The sequence below is a fragment of the Pseudorca crassidens genome, chromosome 7, assembly GCF_039906515.1.
Source record: "Pseudorca crassidens isolate mPseCra1 chromosome 7, mPseCra1.hap1, whole genome shotgun sequence".
In the NCBI taxonomy this organism is placed as follows: Eukaryota; Metazoa; Chordata; class Mammalia; order Artiodactyla; family Delphinidae; genus Pseudorca; species Pseudorca crassidens.
Genome location: NC_090302.1, coordinates 62,333,392 through 62,355,842, shown reverse-complemented (window position 1 = coordinate 62,355,842; position 22,451 = coordinate 62,333,392). Strand labels below are relative to the sequence as shown.

Genomic DNA, 22,451 nt, shown 5'->3' with positions numbered 1-22,451 from the left:
AAGATATATATTATAACTTCAACAACGCAAAGGAAAAAGTACAGAAGAAAAATACTTTAATAAGATAAAAATGTTACAACAGTGGCTTCAGGGTAATGTAATCATGTTTTTTTGGTCCCTCCCTCCTTTCCTTATATTTTATGTACTCCCTGAAATATATATCAGGAAAGTATATTACATTTTAATCAGAAAAACCCTTAATTTCAAAATAAATCAAACAATCCTAAGCATAGAGAATTGTATAAATAGATGTTCATAGGTAAATGTCATTTGGATGATTAAAACATACTTATTTTTTTGTTGTTGTTTAGAAAGTGTCAACATAACTAATAAAGGCAACTTAAATTTATTGAGGACATATAATCAAAATCTGTGTACTTATGAAATTATATCTAGTAGGAAGAAAACAAACAATTTTGACATATTTGTATCTTGAATGAATATAACCTTTTCTCTTTCCTTGTTCCAAAAATATTTTTGTCATTTTTTATTCTGTTGCGTACTTTCATTCCTCAGTAATAAACAGTATGCTTTCTTGTTAATGAGTATTTCAAAAGGACAACATACTTTAAGGATCCCATAATATAAAACACATGGAACCATTTAGTTCTCAAGAAGACAACTATAAGAAAAAAATAGAGTATTAAAAAATATAACACAGCTTTCATTATATAAATTCTCTAAAATAACAACTACTGTTGGTCCTTATTGCCTATCTAATTGTCTTCAAACTTCTTAGAATAGTATTTTCTATTCATTGGGAATATTTTACCATTCCAATCTTCTTTTCATTAGCTCCAACATAACCTTCCCATCTACTTCAGTCACTCTCACAATCATTACTGTTGCCTGGGCAGTCAGTGCTTATAACCCCAAACTTGTTACTGTTACTTCTACCTACTGTTACCCTCCTCTGTAATAACTTTTTAGAGAGCTTTATTCATTTATTCCTCCAATACTGAGCTCTTACAGTCTGCTAAATTCTAGAAATGAAATAATTGAACAAGGTTCTAGCTATGAGAGAACTTATAGTCTCATGAGGGACATAAAAAACAAAACAAAATACAATATTATCAATGGTATGACTTGAAGGATAAAAAGTCAGAGTTAACTGGATGAGGTGTGAGGGATAAGGCTGGGAGAGGAAGAAAGAGCCAGGCAAAAGGAATGGCACATACAAATGTCCAGAGGCAAGAGTATATACATAGCACATTTCAGGAGCTGAGGTGGGGTCGTACATTATGATGTAAAAGACAAGCACAGCATTAAATGGTTACGGTATAATTTGTTTCAAATAAAAATTGCATTTTATTATGGATCATGAACCTTTGGTATTAGATCAGAATTTTCAATACTATGGAAGTTAAATATTGCTATTGTTTTAGTAGTAACCTCATGCCTTACTTACCTGATTGATTTGCAAGTTCCGTGAAATTCATGTCTTCAAATTCATTTGTATTTCTTCTGGGGTTTATACAAGAGTGGGATATAGTTGATGCTTTAAAATATGTTGTATTTACTTGATTTCTATTATAGAAACATTTCTATAAGCAGAGATGGGGAACAGTGTCCAGGGTGGACATTTACATAGTTAAATGGTGTGCAACTGAGAGTTTCCATCTGTCTTTAAGGCCCAACAGAGTGAGGATTTGGAAATATGTATATTTACTATAGATATGCATCATCAGTGTTTAATTGGAACAACTAAGATTTTTGGCTGGGGCAAAATTAATATCATGTGTAAGGTCAAGAGATGGAAAATAGATTCTTGTTAGACTCATTTCCAAGTGCGTGAATCAATTTGACATTCTTAGTGTGTACTTAACTTACTTTATTTGTTCTCAGAAGTGTTAGTGCCTTTGAGTAGCACCAAATTTTGCTTACAAAAAGGCACTGGTTTTCATGTAGATAAAATTTTCAAGTTATTTGATCCTGTCGACACAAAATCAAATCAAAGATGTAAAAAAAAAAAGGAACAGTGCATTTCTCCTTAAAGAATATTGGGTGAAATCCAAATAGAATCAGTTTGTCTTAAGACTGAAAGCAAACAAAAATAACGCAACACTTAATGTTAGGAAATTACTGAGCAGTCCCAGTAATGATGTCTGGACTTTTGGAATTAAAGTGTAAATGGAAATGCGTCTCCTCTATTTGTATTGGCTGTTCCACGCATCCTGAACAATCAGTTTGGAAAGTGGGAAATCTGGGCTTGTCTTAATCTACTGTAAATCACTCTGTCTCCGTATCTCCACGTCCAACTCAGCAATGTGATCATTTGATAGTGCTCCTAGGAGACTTAATTAATGGTTAGTGGTTTTAAATAAAAGTATTACAGACTCTAACAATAATCATTTTAACCCACTTGTTTATTAATGCCAATAAGATAATATGGTTGTGCTGTGATTATTTAAAAGTCTCCAACACAAAAAGTAGTATGCATTTGTGACTTTAGCCTTGTTTTTTTATTTATTGACTGCTAATGACAATATTCTGAACTCATTTCGTTTATTAATTAAATCAAAATGTTTGGGGAATTCCATTTTGTGCTGGCACCATCCTTCAAATCATGTTGATTTTCCACATCTAGTGCCAAGTAAAGTTATGGTTCACTAAAAAGATTGCTTTGTTTGTGCCTGGGAGGAATACTGTTGAAAGAAATGTTTTCACTGTGTCTTCTTAACTTCCCTTTAAAGTTATAGTACACGTTAATATAATACATGACAACCGTTAAGTTCTCAGAATTCCTGATCTTATCATGTATGAATCCATATGAGACTTCAAGTGCAACAGCGTAGAAGTAGTCAGTTGCTTCACTGAACAAGTTTCCCATCTTCTATGAAATTGGTCTCTTTTAATCCCACTTATAAATGTAAATCGTTACATGGTTGGAAAGGAGGGCAATTAAAAATTACTGCCGGTGAGTAACTGAACAAGTCCAAAAAATGCTTAGCAGGACACACAGGGTGTTCATCAAACTCCACTCCAAAGTACAGATCAAGGTCACGGACAATACTGTGCTGATAAAAATCAACTCAAATGATAAGCGAAAGAAATCATACCAATATGGACATCTAAGAAAATAGTTTCATTTTACATTAAGCATACTGATAAGGAGAATCCAGACTGCATTTCCCTATGGTACCAGATTGTCTTGAAGTAGGATGCATGTTGGTAGACATGGCAGATATTGGTATAATTTCCCAGGCTACTGAAGGATGGTGGTTGGAGGGAGGGGAACTGGACTGAGTGGGGGAAATTTCAAGATCCATTTCTAAGTCCTTATGTGAGTTTGGTCCCCATAAAAGCCATGTGGGCTCATCATCATGAGTCCAATATTCACCAAAAGAATCCTTGTCATATTCTAGTTCATTTTTCCCCACTGACAGAAACACACGTAGAGAGAAGACCCTAAATCTCATCTCTTCGTTATCCTGACTTTCTTCTCGCATATTTATTCTGGCGTTCCCAAACTAACTTTTAAAAACTTTCAAATAAGGAATAATTGGAACAAGTATTACTTTATAAAGCAAACACAAAACAAATTTAGAAATTGAACTAATAAACAAAATTAAGAAGCACAATATAAAAGTTAAAATTCTGTTTCATTTCATCAGGCTTGTCGGGGCCATAGTTCCTGGCAAACTCTGAACATAGCCAGATTAAAGGAAAAACAAGCGGATAATTTTCAAGAGTTAATTCAACAAATGGATTTTACTATTCAATATAATCCCCAAAAGGAGTTTGTCTGAATTTTAAGAACTAAACTGAATGTAGCACATAGTGACAGTCATAGCATAGCTTGATTTATTACTTCCTTGGCCGAGCAAGTATAATATCAGGCAGAAGCCTATTATTATTGGTCACATTTACTGGGCAAATACTATATTCTAGCAAATACATGCTGTAAACATGGTATAACAGCATATGCTGCAAATGTTATATTCATTGCCTAATTGTTGTAACCTCATAACCCCAGGACTGAGGAAAGAAGGTAGCATATGAGAAAATGCTTTGTAAACTATTGTGTACAGTGCAAAATACTGACTCCTAGGAGAAATCTTTTCTTAGACAAAAATGCTAAAAGATATTTCCTTTTCCTATGTCCTCTTCTCTCTTCTTCCTCACTTAACAAAACTGGCTCCCAGCATCCTTGCCCCCATACAGCTTACATGGTAGAAGGTGATAGTGTTGTTAGTGTAGCCAACGTTCAAAGTGCATTTACTGAATACCACCTACGGTCCAAAATCTTCCAGTTACTCTTTCATTTTTTCATATGGATCACAAGCTCTGGCTCAAAAGATGATTTTGTGAGAACAGGATTTCTGACATTAAGTCAATAGGAAGGTGGGAAATTGAGGGCATGTTCTTCTAATTGCCCCTTCTATGCTTCAGGTAGGCCCACTTGTATTATTTAACTGAATGCTGGCCTGAGGTAGACTTCTGATTGATGCAAGGTGGCCTCCTGTAGTGCTCTGTTGAAAAATATTCTTAGGACAGGTCTAAACTCAGCAGGAAAAAATGATGTAAGTCATTAATTATGACTGTACTGTATATAGGAGAGAGGAAGGACAACATTTATGACTGTCCTTGTTTTTGAGAAATGCTCACTGAAGTATTTATCTAGAGGTAAAGTAATATCATGTCTGCAGCTTTTAAGTTGAAGAATGTTTAAGGAAAAGTGTGTGTGTTTGCGGGGGCGGGGGTAAGAAAGAAGAGAGAGAGAGAGGAGAGGGAGGGAAGAGAATGAGAAGGTAAAGGTAACATGTGGGAGAGTCTGGGTGGGGTATATAGTGATGTTTGGTACTGTTTTTGTTATGTAAAGTCCAAAATTATTTTAAAATACAGGTTTTAAAAAATATTTCTCCACATATTTGTAAATTTTTCCTGCAGATAATATAAATAAGAAATATGAAGATTAAAAGCAGCAAAAGTCCATGTAGTATAGCTTCTTGCAAGGTGGTAAAACCAGTGCCTTTGGGAAAGTGAATGGTATGTAAAAGCTCATGTAAGGACAAAAAAATTCAGAAGGAAACCCATGCAGTTGCTGCTTTAGTAGCAATACTAGAGTATTTGATAGCCATTTTTCATCTTTCAAATCTAGTTACTAATTAAAAACAGAAAAATAGGTTGATTCCTTGCAACTGTCTCCACTTCTAGAATCTTATGAATACTCAAGAAACCTAGCTTTTTTCATTCTGTCAATCTAACTTACCATCTGGTCATCACTGATGAGGTTCACTACAAGTTTGCTAACTGTCTCAAACACGTCAGATACAATGTGCCCAAGTGACGTCGTAGTCCTAAGTTCCGAAGTCTATACTGAGGATGTGCTAAGGATAGTGAGAGAAGGAATGCCCAAACAATCAATGCTATCTGGGTACTAACGTAGGCTGCCAAAATAGACTATTATTTCTTTTCAACCCAAACCACATAGACTGTACCATATATCAATACATACACAATTATAAATGATGTCTTTTTTCTTGTAAGTTCTTTCTTTTCACTCTGGAACTTCAAAACCTCATTCCTGAGTAGGAAGAGAGGATGGCAAAAACTATCAATAAAATGTGCCTTTTGTTTGTGCACCTAACAGAGTAGCAAAACAACTCTTCCATTTCTATGTGTTGCCAGTACCCCTGACAGCAATGGTTTCTGCAGCTGACCATATCTGAGGATAGAGTAGGTCCTGCAACCAAGAAGAAATTCTGTTGTATCACTTCACAGCGGAAGAAAGGTTCCTTTCTCTTCTCTTCTCTTTTCTCTTCTCCTTCCTCCCTTCCTCCCTCACCTCCCCCCGCCCCCTGCTTCTTCTTTTTCTCTCCCTCTCTCTTTCTAAGTCAAATGTCACAGTAACAGGTAATAGGAAGAAACATGTTTTAGTCTTTCTTAACCAAGAACCTAAATTCCAGGTGAGTGGAATTGGCCAGTGGGAAGCAGAGGACGGATTGGGGTTCTGTGTTCCTGTCCAAAAAAGTAATGTTGCTAATGCATTCCAAACCCAAAAATTAGAATTAGGACTAAGGTGTACTTTAATTTACACATTAAACAAATGCTGAGTCCCTAAATGATTGGGTGTTAGAGAAACACAAGCATTGATTAATCATAGCTTCTGCCCTCAGGGTGATTATAGGGAGGGAGAAAAAGACAGCAGTTTTATTAACCAAGTTGAAATATACAGCTGAACATTTGGCCCAATAATAAAGTGACAAATGAAGTCAGGTACACAGGATTTTGTCAGACTTTCACCTTGTGGAAATCTGTAGCTCCAGAGACTTATAAGTATAACTTAAATAACCATGTGCTTTTACTGCAGAAAGATTGTGTCAATGAACAATGTTTGAAATACCATGAAATCATTAAGTTTTATAGTGTGACGATAAAATCACTGATCTAAGTGATTACATTGGTGGCTCTGTGTATTATTTTCTGCACTACTGTGTTATCATCACCTTGTAAGATGGTAGAAGGCTGGACTATGGTTTCAGATTCTTACCCATGAAATCCAAAAAAGGGCTTTGTCTGTAATCAACTATTTCTTATCCTTTTCTGTATTCTGAGCAGTGACTACTTTTCTCTCTTAAAACCTATGTGAACATCTATCAGAGTCTTCATATTTTCTACCCATCTGCTTCTGGCAGGAGGCATAAGGCCCATAGGAGGAGACTGTGGAATGCTTGGTAAATGTTTCTGAGCGCAGTCGTCCATTCCATTACCTTCTTGTGGTGGTCTTGCCCGTGATTAGCATCAGCCACTCCAAGATCCTGATGGGTCAGTTGGTTTTTGTTTGTTTGTTTTGCGGTACGCGGGCCTCTCACTGTTGTGGCCCCTCCCGTTGCGGAGCACAGGCTCCGGACGCACAGGCTCAGCGGCCACGGCTCACGGGCCCAGCTGTTCCGTGGCATGTGGGATCCTGCCGGACCGGGACACGAACCCGTGTCCCCTGCATCGGCAGGCGGACTCTCAACCACTGCGCCACCAGGGAAGCCCTGTCAGTTGGTTTTTAATTCACCTTTTTCAACAGAAAGGACTTGCCAGAGTTGAAGTGGTCATTTCTTACTTGGGCACTAATCATTCCTGGTGTTGCTTTTGTGCTCAATGCCAAATTTAGCAACCCAGATGTAGTTTGTGCAGGACAAGAAGTTATTTTACATGTAGCCATGCCCCTCCCCCTTCTTCTATGAAATACAATAAAAGGACAGAAGAGAAAGATAATAGGACAACTTCTAATCTCATCTTTTCCTATAAGTATGAAATAGTTAAGCCATTAATCAAATGAGAAAGACAAAAAAAACTAATGCTTAATGAGTGCTTACTATTTAGTAGGCAGACTCCCAGCTACTTTATGTATATTAAACTCATTATGTGCTTAAAGACACATAGCTGGTAAAAGGCAGGGCTGTGATTCCTTGAATTCACCTTTACCTATTCTAAAGCCCATACTCTTTTATTTTCTAAAATTCTGCCTATTTATACTTTTTCTTATCAAAATACAATGTATACTTAGTGCAGATAAAGTAAATAGAACAACAGAGCACAACAGAAAAAATTTAAAATGTCATTCATAACCCCACCATCCAATGATACCCTATAATGTTAACAGTAGTATTTGATTCCAGCCTTTTGTTCTAAGCATGTAAATATCTATAACCATTTTCTCTCTTCCATAAATAATCTTACAGTATAATTTTAATAGCTACACAAATTTCTATCATATGCAGATAAATAGCCTACCTACCATTATTGGTCATTTAGATTATTCCATTTTTTTTCAATCATACATAATACCAAAGGTACACACAAACTATATTTTTGTACAAATTCATTATTATTTTCTTAGAGTAAATTTTTATATTTATCTTAAATATTACTGATACCAGAATTGCTGTGTTGAGTATCTTTTTTTTCCCCTTTTTTATTTTTATTTATATATTTTTGGCCGAGCTGTGGCGTGCAGGATCCTAGTTCCCTGACCAGGGATCGAACCCCATCCCCCTACAGTGGAAGCACGGAGTCTTAACCACTGGGCCGCCAGGGAAGTCCCCCCTCTTTTAAATACAGTGTCAGGTTTACCACTTAAAAAGGTGCTTGGAACATACACTTCCGGCAGCAGTGCAGGAGAGTGCCCAGTTCTCCCCATCCTTGCCAATACCTGACATTGCCGTTCTTTTTTTCATTTTGCAAGGAAGTCAAGAAAGGCTTTTATTTTAGTCATGTACATATCAAACTAGGAGAAGCTCACTGAGCTTTCATTGTATTTTACACCTGATAGAGCATCCATCTTAAGTTATAAACTCATGGCTTGTAGGCAACAGGCTGGAACATTTTTTTTTTTTTTTTACCTCTTGATGAACGGTTATAGTTTTGTCTTTTTGATGAACAACTGGAATTGCCAGTTAACAAGTATAATGAATAGAAGTGTCTGAAAATGGCATGGTCTGCTTTGGGAGCCAGTGAAGTCCCCATCACTGAAGAAATTCATCAAAGGATGGATGATCAATGGGTGAGGATGCCAGTGGGGAATTGGTCTAAAGGCACCAAGGAACCTCTTAAGTTCTTTCCCACCCTAGGGTTCTACAGTGGTCTTTTCTATTTCTAGAGTTTATTGACTCTGTCTTTTTGCCTCACCAACTGCAGTATGTTTTTATACAAATAGACTCTAACTGCTGTCCTTTGCCAGTAACCCATCCAAAGTGGGAGCACTGTAAGTTGTGTTTTGAAGCTATAGATATATATTCAATACCAGAGTATTTACTGAATCTAGAAAACTAGCTGCAACATGAGCTTCTGAGAGTCTCAATTTTAAAATTATACACACACATATGCCTCCACAAATATATGTCTATAATTATAGCTAAAGGTATATAAGAAACTATAGGTATACTTACATATATTCAGAAAATTTCTAGGAGGATACATAGAATATTATTCATAGTAGTTGTCTCTAGGGTTTGGAAATTGGGAAGGGGGATGTGGGGAACCTTCATTTTCTACTTTAGATCCTTTTGTACTATTTGCATGTTTTAATAACAGCATGTATCATTTCAATTATAATAATTTAAACATTTTATGAAATTAAGGGAAAACCTGGAAACAAAATTAACATCACACCAATAAAGAGCTAGTAGTAGCTCTTTATGATTAAATTCTCAGCAAAATAACTACAGGTAGTTCTGTGACTTGCACAGCCGTGAAAGTTGGACTTTATCACCATGAGGAAGGACTTTCCTTCTCAGTTTTGGTCTCAAGCTTCGTTTGGTCGGCACCAAAACAACAAAATCAACGTAAATTTAGTTAAATGTCTTTTGCAAAAACTAAATAAATAAATAATCAGAGAAACTATTATAATCATATCCTGGGCTCTCAATCCCTGAGTTGTGACATATATCTCACTGTTTGGGGTGCTGGTGTTAAAACCTTTCTATGTGTTTCCTGAGGTGGGTACTAATATAGCAACAATTTTGTTCTGCTCCCAAATATATGGAAAGTTGAAGACTTACATCTGGCTCACTGCAGGCATCCTAATTTAAAATACAGAGAAAAAAAGAACATTCCGTAATTTTAATTACAAATGGATAATCTGATCATTTTTTACATAAAAATAAGCCATGTTATCCAGAATGTTTTTTAAAAATTAAAAATTATTCTACAACAGCAATGTGATGCTGATAGTAGAGGGGAAATACATGGGAATGTGATGTGCCCCCTAGCACTTAGAAATGAGGGAAATTGATTATCCTCTGAAAATCTGAAATCAATAATAAGACATCAGAGATCAAGATTGAAAACTCACCCTAAAGACGTCCAATATGACCAACTCCTGATTGATGGGATTAACATTTTGAAGAATAAGATGTGTCAGTTAGAATACAGGCTGAACAGCAGTGGACATGCTGGCAGACCCAACCAAGACAATCAAGGGAAATGGCTGTCCTGGAGATGCCAAATGCAGCGCTGGGTCCGGTAGTGCCAGGATACCATCAAATTTCTATCTCACTATTGTGCTGATCCTCTGCTTCACCAGTCTTCCAACTGTCCATAAAATGGGCCTTCAGGGAGAGGGCGAGTTAGTAATATATTATAGTTCCAGTTTTTTGGGTTTTTTAGATAAATTTATTTATTTATTTATTTTGGCCGTGTTGGGTCTTCATTGCTACATGCGGGCTTTCTCTAGTTGCGGTAAGCAGGGGCTACTCTTTGCTGCAGTGCGTGGGCTTCTCATTGCGGTGACTTCTCTTGTTGCGGAGCATGGGCTCTAGGCACGCGGGCTTCAGTAGTTGCGGCACTTGGGCTCAGTATTTCTGGCTCGAGGGCTGTAGAGCGCAGGCTCAGTAGTTGTGGCACACGGGCTTAGTTGCTCCGTGGCATGTGGGATCTTCCCGGACCAGGGATCAAACCTGTGTCCCCTGCACTGGCAGGCAGATTCTTAACCACTGCGCCACCAGGGAAGTCCCTAGTTCCAGTGTTATACATCACTTTGTTATGAGTTGATTTGAAGGATATTAATTATATCTTCAACTAAAGAATCCAGTGTTCTGATTATGCCAGATCTCTAGGAGCAGAATCTGTTTGGTCATCATGGGCCTTCTAAAGTCTGAACAAACCTAAGATGGTTTTGAGCCATAGTTTCTTGGTGGCCATTCTGCCTTCTCCATGTGGTAGGGATCATCTCGTGCCATGTTAGCATTCTGATCCAACTTTTAGAGGTTTTACTGATATTATTATTATCAAAAAAGAAAAAAAAAACTCAACAAAAAGGTTATGTTAAAATGGTATGTGATGGAGGAGAAGTACATTCCAATTTGAAGACTTGGTTATTTCTTCAATAGAGGAATGAAGTGTTCTGATTAAGTCAGATTTCTGTGGATGGAATTTGATTCTAGAAGAACTATTGAATATTTGGATAATCATTTATTATAAAAAGCAAAGTAATGATATTTACATTTTAATTAGTAACTAGCTGAGGTTCATATAAGAGAATTGACAGAATAAATATTAACTAAACATTTCTTAAATTCTATCAGGAATCTGTTTATATTACCTAACAACCCACAGTGCTTACCTCACAAGTGGGTGAGGAGTGAGAATGAAATGACGTAATACATGAAAACTGTTTACAGTGCCAACTGACATATTGTAATCATCCAATAAATGTCAGGTGACATAATAAAATATTATTATGTAAAATAAGAAAAGTGAAATCCAGACATTTTAAAATTATGTAAATGTGTATGTGCCTATATATGCAGGCAAAGACGTAGAAAAAGACCTGAGAGGATTCACACCAAACTGTCAGCAGTGGTTTCTTTTGGGGTAAAGAGTAATATGGGGAAGATGTATTGGGAGTAGGTAAAAAGGGACTTTTGTTTCTCTTTGTATCATATTTCTGGAAGTTTTATAATGAGAGCATATATTTAATTTTGAAAAGGAAACAATAACAGTTTTAAAAGAATACCAAAAGATCCACTGGTAGTTGTGGGATGAAATCACTGTAGAAATATTCAGTCACAATACATAGGCACACTTCATGGTGCTGAGATATAGTATGGTTTGGGAGTAATTTGGATCCAGCGGATTGCCAGTGGTTCTTGTTTGAATGAATGGCTGGGAAACCACTTACGGTGACCTACTCAAATTATTTAACCCCTGTAAGCCATAGTTTCCTTATCTGTAAAATGAACATAATAGCTATATATAAACATCCAGCACGGTGTTTAGCCCCTTCTTAAAAAGGAGAGTTATTCGGGTTTTATTTATTTATTTATTTATTTTCTATTTATCTATTTTATTTTTTTTTGCGGTACGTGGGCCTCTCACTGTTGTGGCCTCTCCCGTTGCGGAGCACAGGCTCCGGACGCGCAGGCCCAGCGGCCATGGCTCACGGGCCCAGCCGCTCCGTGGCATGTGGGATCTTCCCGGACCGGGGCATGAACCCATGTCCCCTGCATCGGCAGGCGGACTCTCAACCACTGCGCCACCAGGGAAGCCCTATCAGCAATTTTAATTCCTTGTACAAGGCACATTCGCCATGACAGATCTCCTCAGCTTTATCTTTTAATCTCAACACTTATGTCTGATTTCCACTATGGCATCTTGTACATGCTGACGTGCTGGTTTGTAATCTTTCTCTGGCAAAATTATATCCCCATTTTATCTTTTCAGCTATCTTGTGAACTCATCAAGGCAGACGCCTTCCTTAAGGGTTTTCCTTAAAGTTTTGTTCAATTAAAAAAAAAACCTAAATGATAAAATAGTAAAGATACTATTGAAAGTATTATGGAACAAATGATAGAAAGCTCCTAGCCTACTCTGAATCTTTTCCAAAGCAGTTGTGAAGTTAATGTAATGAAATTATGATCTCTTTTTGAGGAAATATAAAGTATATTTTTTATTACAAAATAGGCAAGCCATTTATTATGGGGGTGCGGGGACATGAAAAAGATCAATAAGAGAAAATATTGATAAAAACCAAGTACAATTGTATCCTTCTCAAAAATTTTGACATTTTGATTCATGTTCTTCTGGTATCATTTATGTGTGTTTGTGTCTAGCCCTGTGTATTGCCTAGAAAACTTTATTAAAGCAAGAGTTGAGGAATCAGGTGGGGTATTTGAATGCTTTAATAGTAAGACAAGTAACTAGCTTGAAATTGTTTCTCTCTCACTGTTACACGGCTGCTGTGCCAATATGTACTTGCTAAAAATATGGGATCAGGACACAATATCTTCAAATTAGTTATTCATAATGGTACCACATTAACCATTCCAGCGTGACACAGAATTGACTAAAATCTGGAATACGGCATCAATAGGTAGTATATACTTCATTTCAAACTATACTTTGATGACTGAACAGTAATTATCTAGGAAGGCAAACTTGGGAGCGTCCATTAGATCCCTTCTAATTCCAGGCTCTGATTCATTAGTGATTGCCTTTATAAACTTATGCATTTCAAATTTTTTCCAGAGTAAATCGATGAAAATAATTGTCACTCTTAAACTAGAGGTATGATATGGACATTATTGAGATAGCACTAAAATCCTTTGAACATCTTGTAAAAGAAAAGTGCAGTATAAAATGTATTACTAAGTGGTAAACATTGACTTTGACAGAGATTATTTACATTTACTGGAAAAATATTTCAGATGTTATGAGGCGTTCTAAAACTTAGAGCAGCAGTTGATAAGTAATGCTTAAAGTCTTAAGAAAATTTTGTAAAAGGAGTCTGCATAGACAGTGGAATGAAAAGTCCAATCATAGGACAGGACCTCTTCCGAAGACTGACTTTTTAAAGTAGCCATTTTGTACTATATTCCCAAGGTCTCCAGGCTGGCCTGGTACATTGTTGGCACTCAATAAATATTTGCTGATTATTGAGTGAACCCATATCTGAAACAGCCCTTGACATGCATCCTGATGGCTTCTGTTTGTTGGTCCCTTAGTACTCTAGGGATTGCTGACTTACCACAGATTTATAAAAACTATTTTGAAGAGAAATTATTGGGATGCAGACGAGAATGGGGGAAAAGCACAGTACATGGAGTCAGATGATATGAGTTCAAATTGTGATTCTGTTGACTAGTTAGCTATGTGACATTGGCCTGATTTCTCAACCATCTCTAAGCCACAGTGATCTCATTTGCAAAATGTGGATGAAAATACTTCCCAGTATGACCTTATGCTCAAATAATATGACAGATCGTAAAACACTGTGAATTGAAAAGTAGTGAACAAATATAATTGGGCAGACTTCGTACCAGAAGTCTGACATCTATTTCTGATTTCATTATAAACTTCCTATGTGTATCCCTGCATTTGCTTATTGTCAAATTTCCTTATCTTTAAATTAAAAATAAAAAATATTTTACACATTGGGAAAATGTGCTCTCTCTCCAGAACATCTGAAGTGGCCTACTGTATCAAATATATGCCTGCAAGTTTTCTTTTCCAATATTTTCCTTCCCACACCCTTTATTATGTATTGTGCTATTTATGTTGTTAATAAGGGTTTCAAGGTGAAGAAGTCTGGCCACAGAAACAGTCCCCCGTCCACCCCCTACTTCCATCTCTTTCATCTTGCTTCCTTTCCACCTGTATCTCACAGACTTCAAGAGCATTGATTGTAATATTTACAGAGAAGAGTTAAGGAAATGATTCATCTCATAAAAGGAGATGAGAGAGACAATGAGAAGATCAGGTGCATGTAAATAAGTTTAAGTTTTGAGACTCCGTCCCTGCAAGTCTAAGGTGCCTTGTGTCAGTGGTAAGTACATCCATCCTAATAGGAAAAGAAGGAAGGCTTAATTCCTGAAAGTCTCTAGAAAATCCTGTACATGGCTAAGGTGTTTCTTACGAAGGAGTTCTGAGGGCAGGACTGAACGAAGCCTGATAATTCCAGACCATCCAGAAGAAAAATCTGTGAACAACTCAAAGTAAGGAGCATGAAATGTGTGGTCAAGCGTTAGACCAAGGAGGCTGACTCAGTGCTCGTAGAAGAGAGCAGAAAAGAACATAAAACTCACAGGGGCATCGCCCAACTTCTCGACATGGGGATGCCAGGAGACAGGAAGAACTGCACAACTGCATCTGTTCCATGTTTATAACTAAACTGCCAAGTCTGCATAAAAACAAATCTGTTGCTTTGCAATTATGCTGAAGCTGGGGTTTTTAGTACCCGTAAGAGTTATGTTAAAATGGGGGAAAACTGTCTCATTGGCAGGGGAATATACCTGTTTTCAATCCTTTCCCTCTAAACTCCCATAGCCAATGTTATAATTTGCTCAATAAAGGAGACCATTATTAGAGTACAGAGTTGAACACAAAACATCTGTTCTGACATAAATTCTCCTAGGTTCATAGATAACTATGCTTCACGTAGAGAACATAATGAATAGTCAGTTTAATAATCTACCCCTCCTGTTGTTGTTGTTTCTGCTTGCTTTTTTAAAATGTATTTATGTATATACCATAATCATTATGCATAACAAGATCTGGCTTGGGGAAACAGATTTTTATTAACTCTGTGACATTTTCATTAAGAAAAATAGACAAGGCTGGAAAATGTCTTTTGTTGAAAATAACCAGATTTTTTTTACCCTACAAAATTCTTCAGCACACTAGGCTTTATATACTACAAATAATAAATGGCAAATGAGTGCAAGAGATTTGAGAGCCCTAAATAGGCTCCTTGAACTTTTTGTTTTGTAATTTGAGCACCCAGTTAATTACCAGGTATAGTCAATACTTAGTCAATACTTGTTGAATAACTAACATGTATAACCTGTGGTGTGTGTGTATATTTAGTGAAACATGAATAGAGTAATAAAATCATTTGCATTACACATGTTGTATGAATACACACACACACATATATATACACACACACATACATAGACCTATATATGTATGTCTCTATATATTTGCATTCAAACTGGGAAGAAAATGGATTCTTGAGACATAAAAACTAAAGTTCTTAAGTAAACCAGCTTAAAAGATCTTGAGAGAGGTTTTTAGAGCCCTTGTGTTGATAGTGTGGTAAAAATTCTGAGCATAGGACATGATCTCTGAAGAATGGCTTTTTGCACTAGTATATTTGCCAAGATTACTTTATGCTTGGAATTTATTCCCTCCCAGTGTTCCAACTGCAAAAAGAGAGGAGCTAAAGTAACACCACCGGTTACTTCTTTTTCATGCAAAGCCCCAGTAGATCGGTCATTTATGTAGAAGTGGCTGAGGCCCCTGTTGTAACTTTCCTCCTTTCCAAGCTGGTGGAAAATGCTGTTGTTTTGTGGTCATCTTCTTAAAAGGATTAAGGAAGGAATCATTTCCTCCAAGCAGTTCATTGTAGGAATAAACCGAGGTCCACAGAGGTTAAGTGACTTGCCTGAGTTCATGGTAAGTAAATAAGTGTCTCCCTCTAAGTACATCCGGAATAACAAGTATTCTCGGACCCTTTCTAGTCCCATTGTCCTATTCTTAGGCTAACATTTGCAAACAGCACGGAAAACAATTGCAGATTGAGGACTGACGGGGGAGGGTAGGAAGTGGTCATTAGCAAATCCCTGGGCCTGGGGATCACCTGCTCTTTTGTCTCAACCATGAGACAAGCTATTCATAAGGACATCAAGGACGAGTGGGCCATTGTTTTCAGAACCAGCAGTGAAGAATCAGCTCCACAGTGGCCTAGGAACTGCTCGGCTGCTGCACCAAGGGGCGGGGCGGTGGTGGTGGAAGAGGAGTGAGCCAGGAAGAAGGGCTGCAGGGACCCCGCCGCGCCACCTTTCGGCAAACCAGGAAGTATTTTTACAGTAAGTGCAAGGGACCGAGCCACCTTTTGAACTGAAAGTGTGAACGGCGCACAGCAGGCCCCAGATGCGTGCAATAACTGCAGACCCCCTCGGCGGGCTTATGCCTGGGAGGCTGCAGACTGGCATCTCAATGGTCAGAGCCAGGAAAAGGGAGTTGACGTCAGAAAGTACACAGAGCAGGGCAGGCTCTGCTGTCTTAGCAAACCGTGACCGAGCAAAGTCTCGGGTAAACAAGCTTCCCGGCTGCTGCCTCCAGATGCGCACCCGCTGCGCGCTCCCCTCCCCGTGTTTCCCACGCACCCATGGCTCAGCTCGGCCGCCCCGGCCGCCCTCTCTGCCCCCGACCGCATCTTCCAATCTCCCGGTGCTTCTGCGCGGGCCCCCACTCCCACAGCTGGAGAGCCACACTCACCATGTCTTGCCTGAGGAGGTGAAGCTTGGTTTCCAGCCTCTCCAGGGCGCTACTGGAATGGCTAGGTTGTGGGGAGCCAGAGGTTGGGGAGGGCGAAGAGGAGAATGACAGGGAGAGAGGGAAACTGCAGCTGCTGCTGCTGCTACTGCAGACTCCGCCACCGCCGCTGCTCCCCCCGGCGGGGTCTCTGTCCCTTTCCTGGGGCACCGGCTCCTCCCCACGGAGCGAGCGCACTAGGCTGTCGGGCACTTTGCGCCCTAGCTTCAGCTCGATGTCTCGGAGGTCGGGCAGCGGGCCGTCGTCCATGACTTTTGAAGAACGATGAAAATGGTTATAAAACGCTACGGATGAGAGGCAGCAGGGGCCTCCACGTCTGCCTGAAGATCAGCACACCCCTACCGAGCCCAGGTCTCTATCCTCGGCGGATCAAACGGTCCGCTCCATAACCGCCCGCGCGGTATCAGCCCTGAAATCCGCACAGGATGGGCGGGTCGCCGCCGCGGTTCCCGGGGCGCAGTGACTCCCTCGACACTTGTTAAGATTATAGAGCCCCCTTCATCCTCTTCCTTTTTGGCTACCCCACTGCAAAGTTGAGTTAATTGATATTGCAGAGAGGGGGAAATTCCAAGTACTAGAGACCGAAAGACAAGAGGGAAATGAAGTCTGTCTGAGCTCTATGGGGGAAAAAAATTCACATTGTTAAACTGTCCGTTCACATCCCAGCGCCATTCACCACCTGCCCATCTGGTACCATGCGACACAAAATAATGATGTGGCCACACTCCAGGGTAGTTTCATTTTCCAGCCATATGTCTCCAAGCTTTCGGAATATCCTGGATTGTCAGAAATTATTTCTAGTCAGTGATAGAGGAGGTCGGTCGTGTGCATAGATGCATAAAAAAGAGAGTTCGCTTATCAGGAGTTTAACGGCTTCCTCGAGGCAGCACAAATTCCCTTCTTCTCATTTAGGCTGTTAGATCCAAGTCATTGTGTTCCCCCAAGCCTCGGAAACTTTAAGCTCCGCTGGCAGGTGGACCAAACCAGGGCCAACCCCTGTACCGTAAAACACAGGCAAGAAGAGCAACAGAAAATTTCCTACCCCTGCTGCCAGTAGTAGTTTCAACATCCTGTTTTAGTTGGGAGTGCCTAATACGGGGATTAGATTTTCAGTTTTCCCAACGAAATTGCCAGGTAGCTACAACTTTTAGGCCTGGTAACAATAGAGGCAGAAGAATGACTTTAAATGTAGTGTCATTCCCTACCCCCCATCTTCCTAAATGACAAAACTTTAGCTTTAGAAGCCTTTCCTAATAATTTTGTACTAATATACAGTGTAATAAATTCACCAAAAGTTCAGTGAGAATGTGCAACCAAAGCTAATTGTCTTACCAAATGCTACATTGTCACCGCAAGCAGATGTGAAAAATAGCCAGAATAATCTCTATGACTACTGAGGATAGTGGTGGATTTTAAAAGGAGAAGGTTGCTGAGATACTTATACTCAATATTCTTTCTCCGTAATTAAGGTAAAACTAGTCTTTGATAATTTATCTATATTTTTCAACTATTTGAAAGAAACCCAAAGCCTGCCATCTATTGATCTGAGATTCTTCTACCAAGTAAGTTATTATGAGCTATATGGATTATAGGTTTGATTCAACATTGAATTCGTGTTAAGAATCTTCAAGTAGAGGGTACTATTTTCAACCTAGTAAGCTCTATTTGGGGTTCCATTACGATATTTCAAAATAGGGACCCCTCTCTTTCTGGGACAAGTAAGTATTTGTGTTCTTGGTCCTTCCCAGAGACATCACTCAGGTTTTACACTTATAAGCACATGGGCAAATACATCTCAGAGTACTTTCTTAGCTGAGCCTCATCCAGGAAGCCTAAGGATAGATAGGAAACAAGCCTTCTGAGTGAAATATTTCATGTCAGGGAGAAAGTTGCTAAAGTTCTCTTGTCAACATGTCAGAAATTGTATGTTATTTCTTCTCTTAAAAAAGAAATGAAGAGGGCTTCCCTGATGGCGCAGTGGTTGAGAATCTGCCTGCTAATGCAGGGGACACGGGTTCGAGCCCTGGTCTGGGAGGATCCCACATGCCGCGGAGCAGCTAGGTCCGTGAGCCACAACTACTGAGCCTGCGCGTCTGGAGCCTGTGCTCCGCAACAAGAGAGGCCGCGATAGTGAGAGGCCTGCGCACCGCAATGAAGAGTGGCCCCCGCTTGCCACAACTAGAAAAAGCCCTCGCATAGAAACGAAGACCCAACACAGCAAAAATAAATTAATTAATTTATAAACTCCTACCCCCAACCTCTTCTTAAAAAAAAAAAAAAAAAGGCTTATTGTGGGTGAAAAACCTGTAAAGAAAAAAAAAAAGAAATGAAGAAAATAGTTGTAAATTAAGTGGCCCATTTTAGAGTTGGAACAACCATTTATGGAAGCAAAGGAGAACAAAACTAAATCTCAAATCACTGATAAAACTACATGTTCTGTCCTAAATTTGGAAAACCACAAGCTCATTGGATAAGAATTACACTGTAACATGTAATTATGGAAAGCCTGAATTTCAGTAAAGAAGAGGTTTTTACTTTGCTTTTCTTTGTTTGTTTTGTTTTTTGTCATAAAGCCCTTACAAAGTTCAGCATAGGGCTGGCTGAGAAGAGTAGCGCGTAAACACAGTATCTAACTTGAACTTGATCCATAAAAGTAGTTTATTGTCAAATTATCATCAGTGTAACTGTACAAAAAAGGAACACCTCCTTTGCTGTGAGTCACAGACAGTAAAATTGTATTTGATACCGAAGATATTCAAAAATAGAAAACTATTTTTTTCATTTTAGATTTCTGCAGAGAAACCATCTCTGAAGGTAAAAACATGATCTGTATGTAAATCAGTATTTTGTGCTGGTGCAATATAAAACAAATGTGAGCTTTTTAAGAAAAGCTTAGTTATGATAAGCCTTTTAAAATTTCTCAACTTAATGCTTTATGACATTTTAGTTTAAAATAGAGATGTTTTGAATGCCAAAATGATAATTTTCAAAACATATTAGAATCACAGTAATCTTATTAGGCCTCTAATTGACTGTGTTAACCCTGTCAATTACTGCTTTATGTTGTCTGATGTGAGAAAATTCCTTGCCCAAAACGTTCAAAAATAAGGATCTTTTTTACTTTTGGGTCTTGAGAATATTTTGTTTGTCTTCAAGATTTTTCTATGATGAAAAAGAATGTGTGAGAGGTTTAACTAATTGCTAACTGTTAGCCCTATATTATACGTTGATTTGAGGGTTTAGTTGACAAGAACTGCAGTAGCAGGCCTGGGGAGGAAGTGAGGTCATCAGCAAAAAAGAGGGCCCATGGAGAGAACAGAGAAGAAATAGGAGGGAAAAACTCTGCAGAGCAATTCTTTATATTTATCTGGTCCCCCTCTCTCAGCAGTGCTCCCTTCCTGCTCCTGCTTTTCTTGTCCCTCTCCAGCCACCTCTTGTTTCCTTAATTGATAGCATCTTCCAGCAACAACCTAAACTCAGGATGTTTCCCCAAGACTAATATACTGAAAAGTAAAATCATAAAAGTAGTTACTCTGTTATTTGTGTTTGTGATATAATTTTCCAGACCCAGACTACCTTATTATATGCGTCCTTTTCTGACTGCCTTATTGTATGAGCTGGATTTGCCTTTGTTCCATTTAGAATGCCTAAGGAATCTAAGAATGGCTATTAAACTATGGAGAACTTTTAAGAGACTGGGTTTCTTCCCCAGTTGGATTGTGTTCACAAAGAAGGAAAGAGAGACTCTTATTTATCATTAAAAAAAAAAAAAAATCTGGTAGCTAATGAAGTGGGAACATTGTTGGACTCAGATGACAGGTTTTAAAAGAATGCCTCAGTCACAAAAACAGAGTGATGTGGTGCAAGCTTTACACATTCCACCCTTAGAACACTTCCTGGTATGAGACAGTGTTTAGAGCAAAAGTAGACTCAGCAAGACTTTGTATGGTGTGAGTAATGCCACTCCATAATCTGCTGCTGGCCTTACGGTGAAAAGAAAAAAAAAAGGCCTTCTACCTTCTCTCTGGCACGGATTGAAAGTCTGCAGCATTCCCAACTCTCGCTGGCACAGAGTTCAAGGACTAGGGCAGAGTCTCTAACCTGAGATTCCAATCCCCACAGTGCAGAGTAATTTCAAACAGTTAACAGCCTCAAGTTACCTTTAAGAATTTTAGGAAGTAACTATGTAATGGGTGTCAGGTTCTTTAAATCTTTGTTTTAAATGTGTAGAGGTACTGTTCCTATAAATATTTTTGTTCAGCTGATGATGTGTTTAACAAGGAAGGTGTCATAGCAAAACTAAAGACTGTTGATCCCATCCATACATAGTGGAATTATATATCTGCTAAAGCTATGAAGATTTTACCCTGCCTGTCTATAGAGTCATTTAATTCAATTATAATTTTGTAGCTTGGTTGGGTCTGTTTTACTAAGAAAAATCATCTGGTTTATTACCAACTTGAACAGCTTATACATGTGTATGCCATATATATCCCTGTATCATCCATCTATCTATCTATCTATCTGTCTATCTATCTATCTGTCTGAAATACCTTTCCCTAAGGAGCACAGATCCTTTAAATAGTTCTCTGATTGGAGTGTAATTAATATGTATAATCAGAGCTAAACACTTTCCTGAGAGATTTTCTAGACAATACTAAAAATAGGTCACCAGCATCTAAGTCTGTCTTATCCCCTCTTCATAATCCCTGTCAAATCTCTCTGTCTTCATTGTTTGTAATAGACTCCTTTATTTCCTTTTACTTGCTGTCCTGAGCTCTGAATTTCTACTGAGAGGTGCATAGCAGGGCCCAGAAAAGAGATATCTTTAATGAAGCTAACCACGAGCTTTTCCTCTGTAGTCATCCTAGTTTGGCTTACTGAATGGACTTAAAGGTTATTTCGGTGGAGTGCTGGTAAATGTTTACAATTAATTCTTTGAAAATATAAAAATATCTGGCTTGTGGCTTTTGACAGTTTTCATGGTGTAAGTATTCCCACCATGGCTGATTTCAAGCTACCAGTGTAAGCTGGGAAAAAATGAGCAGTAGCACATTTTTCCCCAACTGTTTCCACCAAACAGATACATTTGACATAAATAACCTCAAAAGCACAGATTATGGTAAAAAGTAGTCAAACAATTAGGAAGTGATGAGTTTTGATATTTATTACATTTGTCTTAGTATAATTTACCTAATTTAAAACTTATACAATGTTATTTTAAAAATAATGGCTGTGTTTAGCAACTGGCTTACAAAATTCCTAAAAATTTAACAATTGGCTGCTGTAAACTGGTATGGGCTGGCTCCAGTGTACCTCTGTTTCATAAAATCTTGGGGGATGATCATTAATTCTAGTTAAGAAAAGAGATTAAAAACTCAAAGCCAGAGAAAGCAGTTCAGCTTTAAGTCTAAGGTTGGGTAAAGTGATAATTGGGGAAGTGAGTCCCAAAGTCAAAGTAGAAAGATGAGGGGTCTCATAAAACTGTGTTAGTTTCCTGGCGCTGCCATAACAAAGTTACACAAATAGAGTGGCTTATAACAAAATAAATTTGTTGCCTTACAGTTCTGGAGATGAGAAGTCCAAAATCAAGATGCTGACAGGGCCATACTCCCTCTGGAGACTTTAGGGAATGATCCTTCCTCACCTCTTCCAGCTTCTGGTAGCCCCAGGCATTC

General features: G+C 38.4%; 1 protein-coding gene and 1 long non-coding RNA gene across 6 annotated transcripts in view; one reads left to right on the top strand and one right to left on the bottom strand.

Annotated features, from left to right (window-relative positions):
- The window catches only part of LURAP1L (leucine rich adaptor protein 1 like), a 45,069-nt gene extending 27,312 nt beyond the window's left edge, over positions 1-17,757 (bottom strand). The window contains exon 1 of the mRNA XM_067744385.1: positions 16,717-17,757. Within this exon, the coding sequence (XP_067600486.1) occupies positions 16,717-17,022 (306 nt within the window). The 5' untranslated portion in view covers positions 17,023-17,757. The remainder of the gene's footprint in view (positions 1-16,716) is intronic.
- LOC137227843 (uncharacterized) overlaps positions 1-22,451 on the top strand; it is a 389,194-nt gene that overhangs the window by 225,490 nt on the left and 141,253 nt on the right. The gene's annotated exons all lie outside the window — the stretch shown is intronic.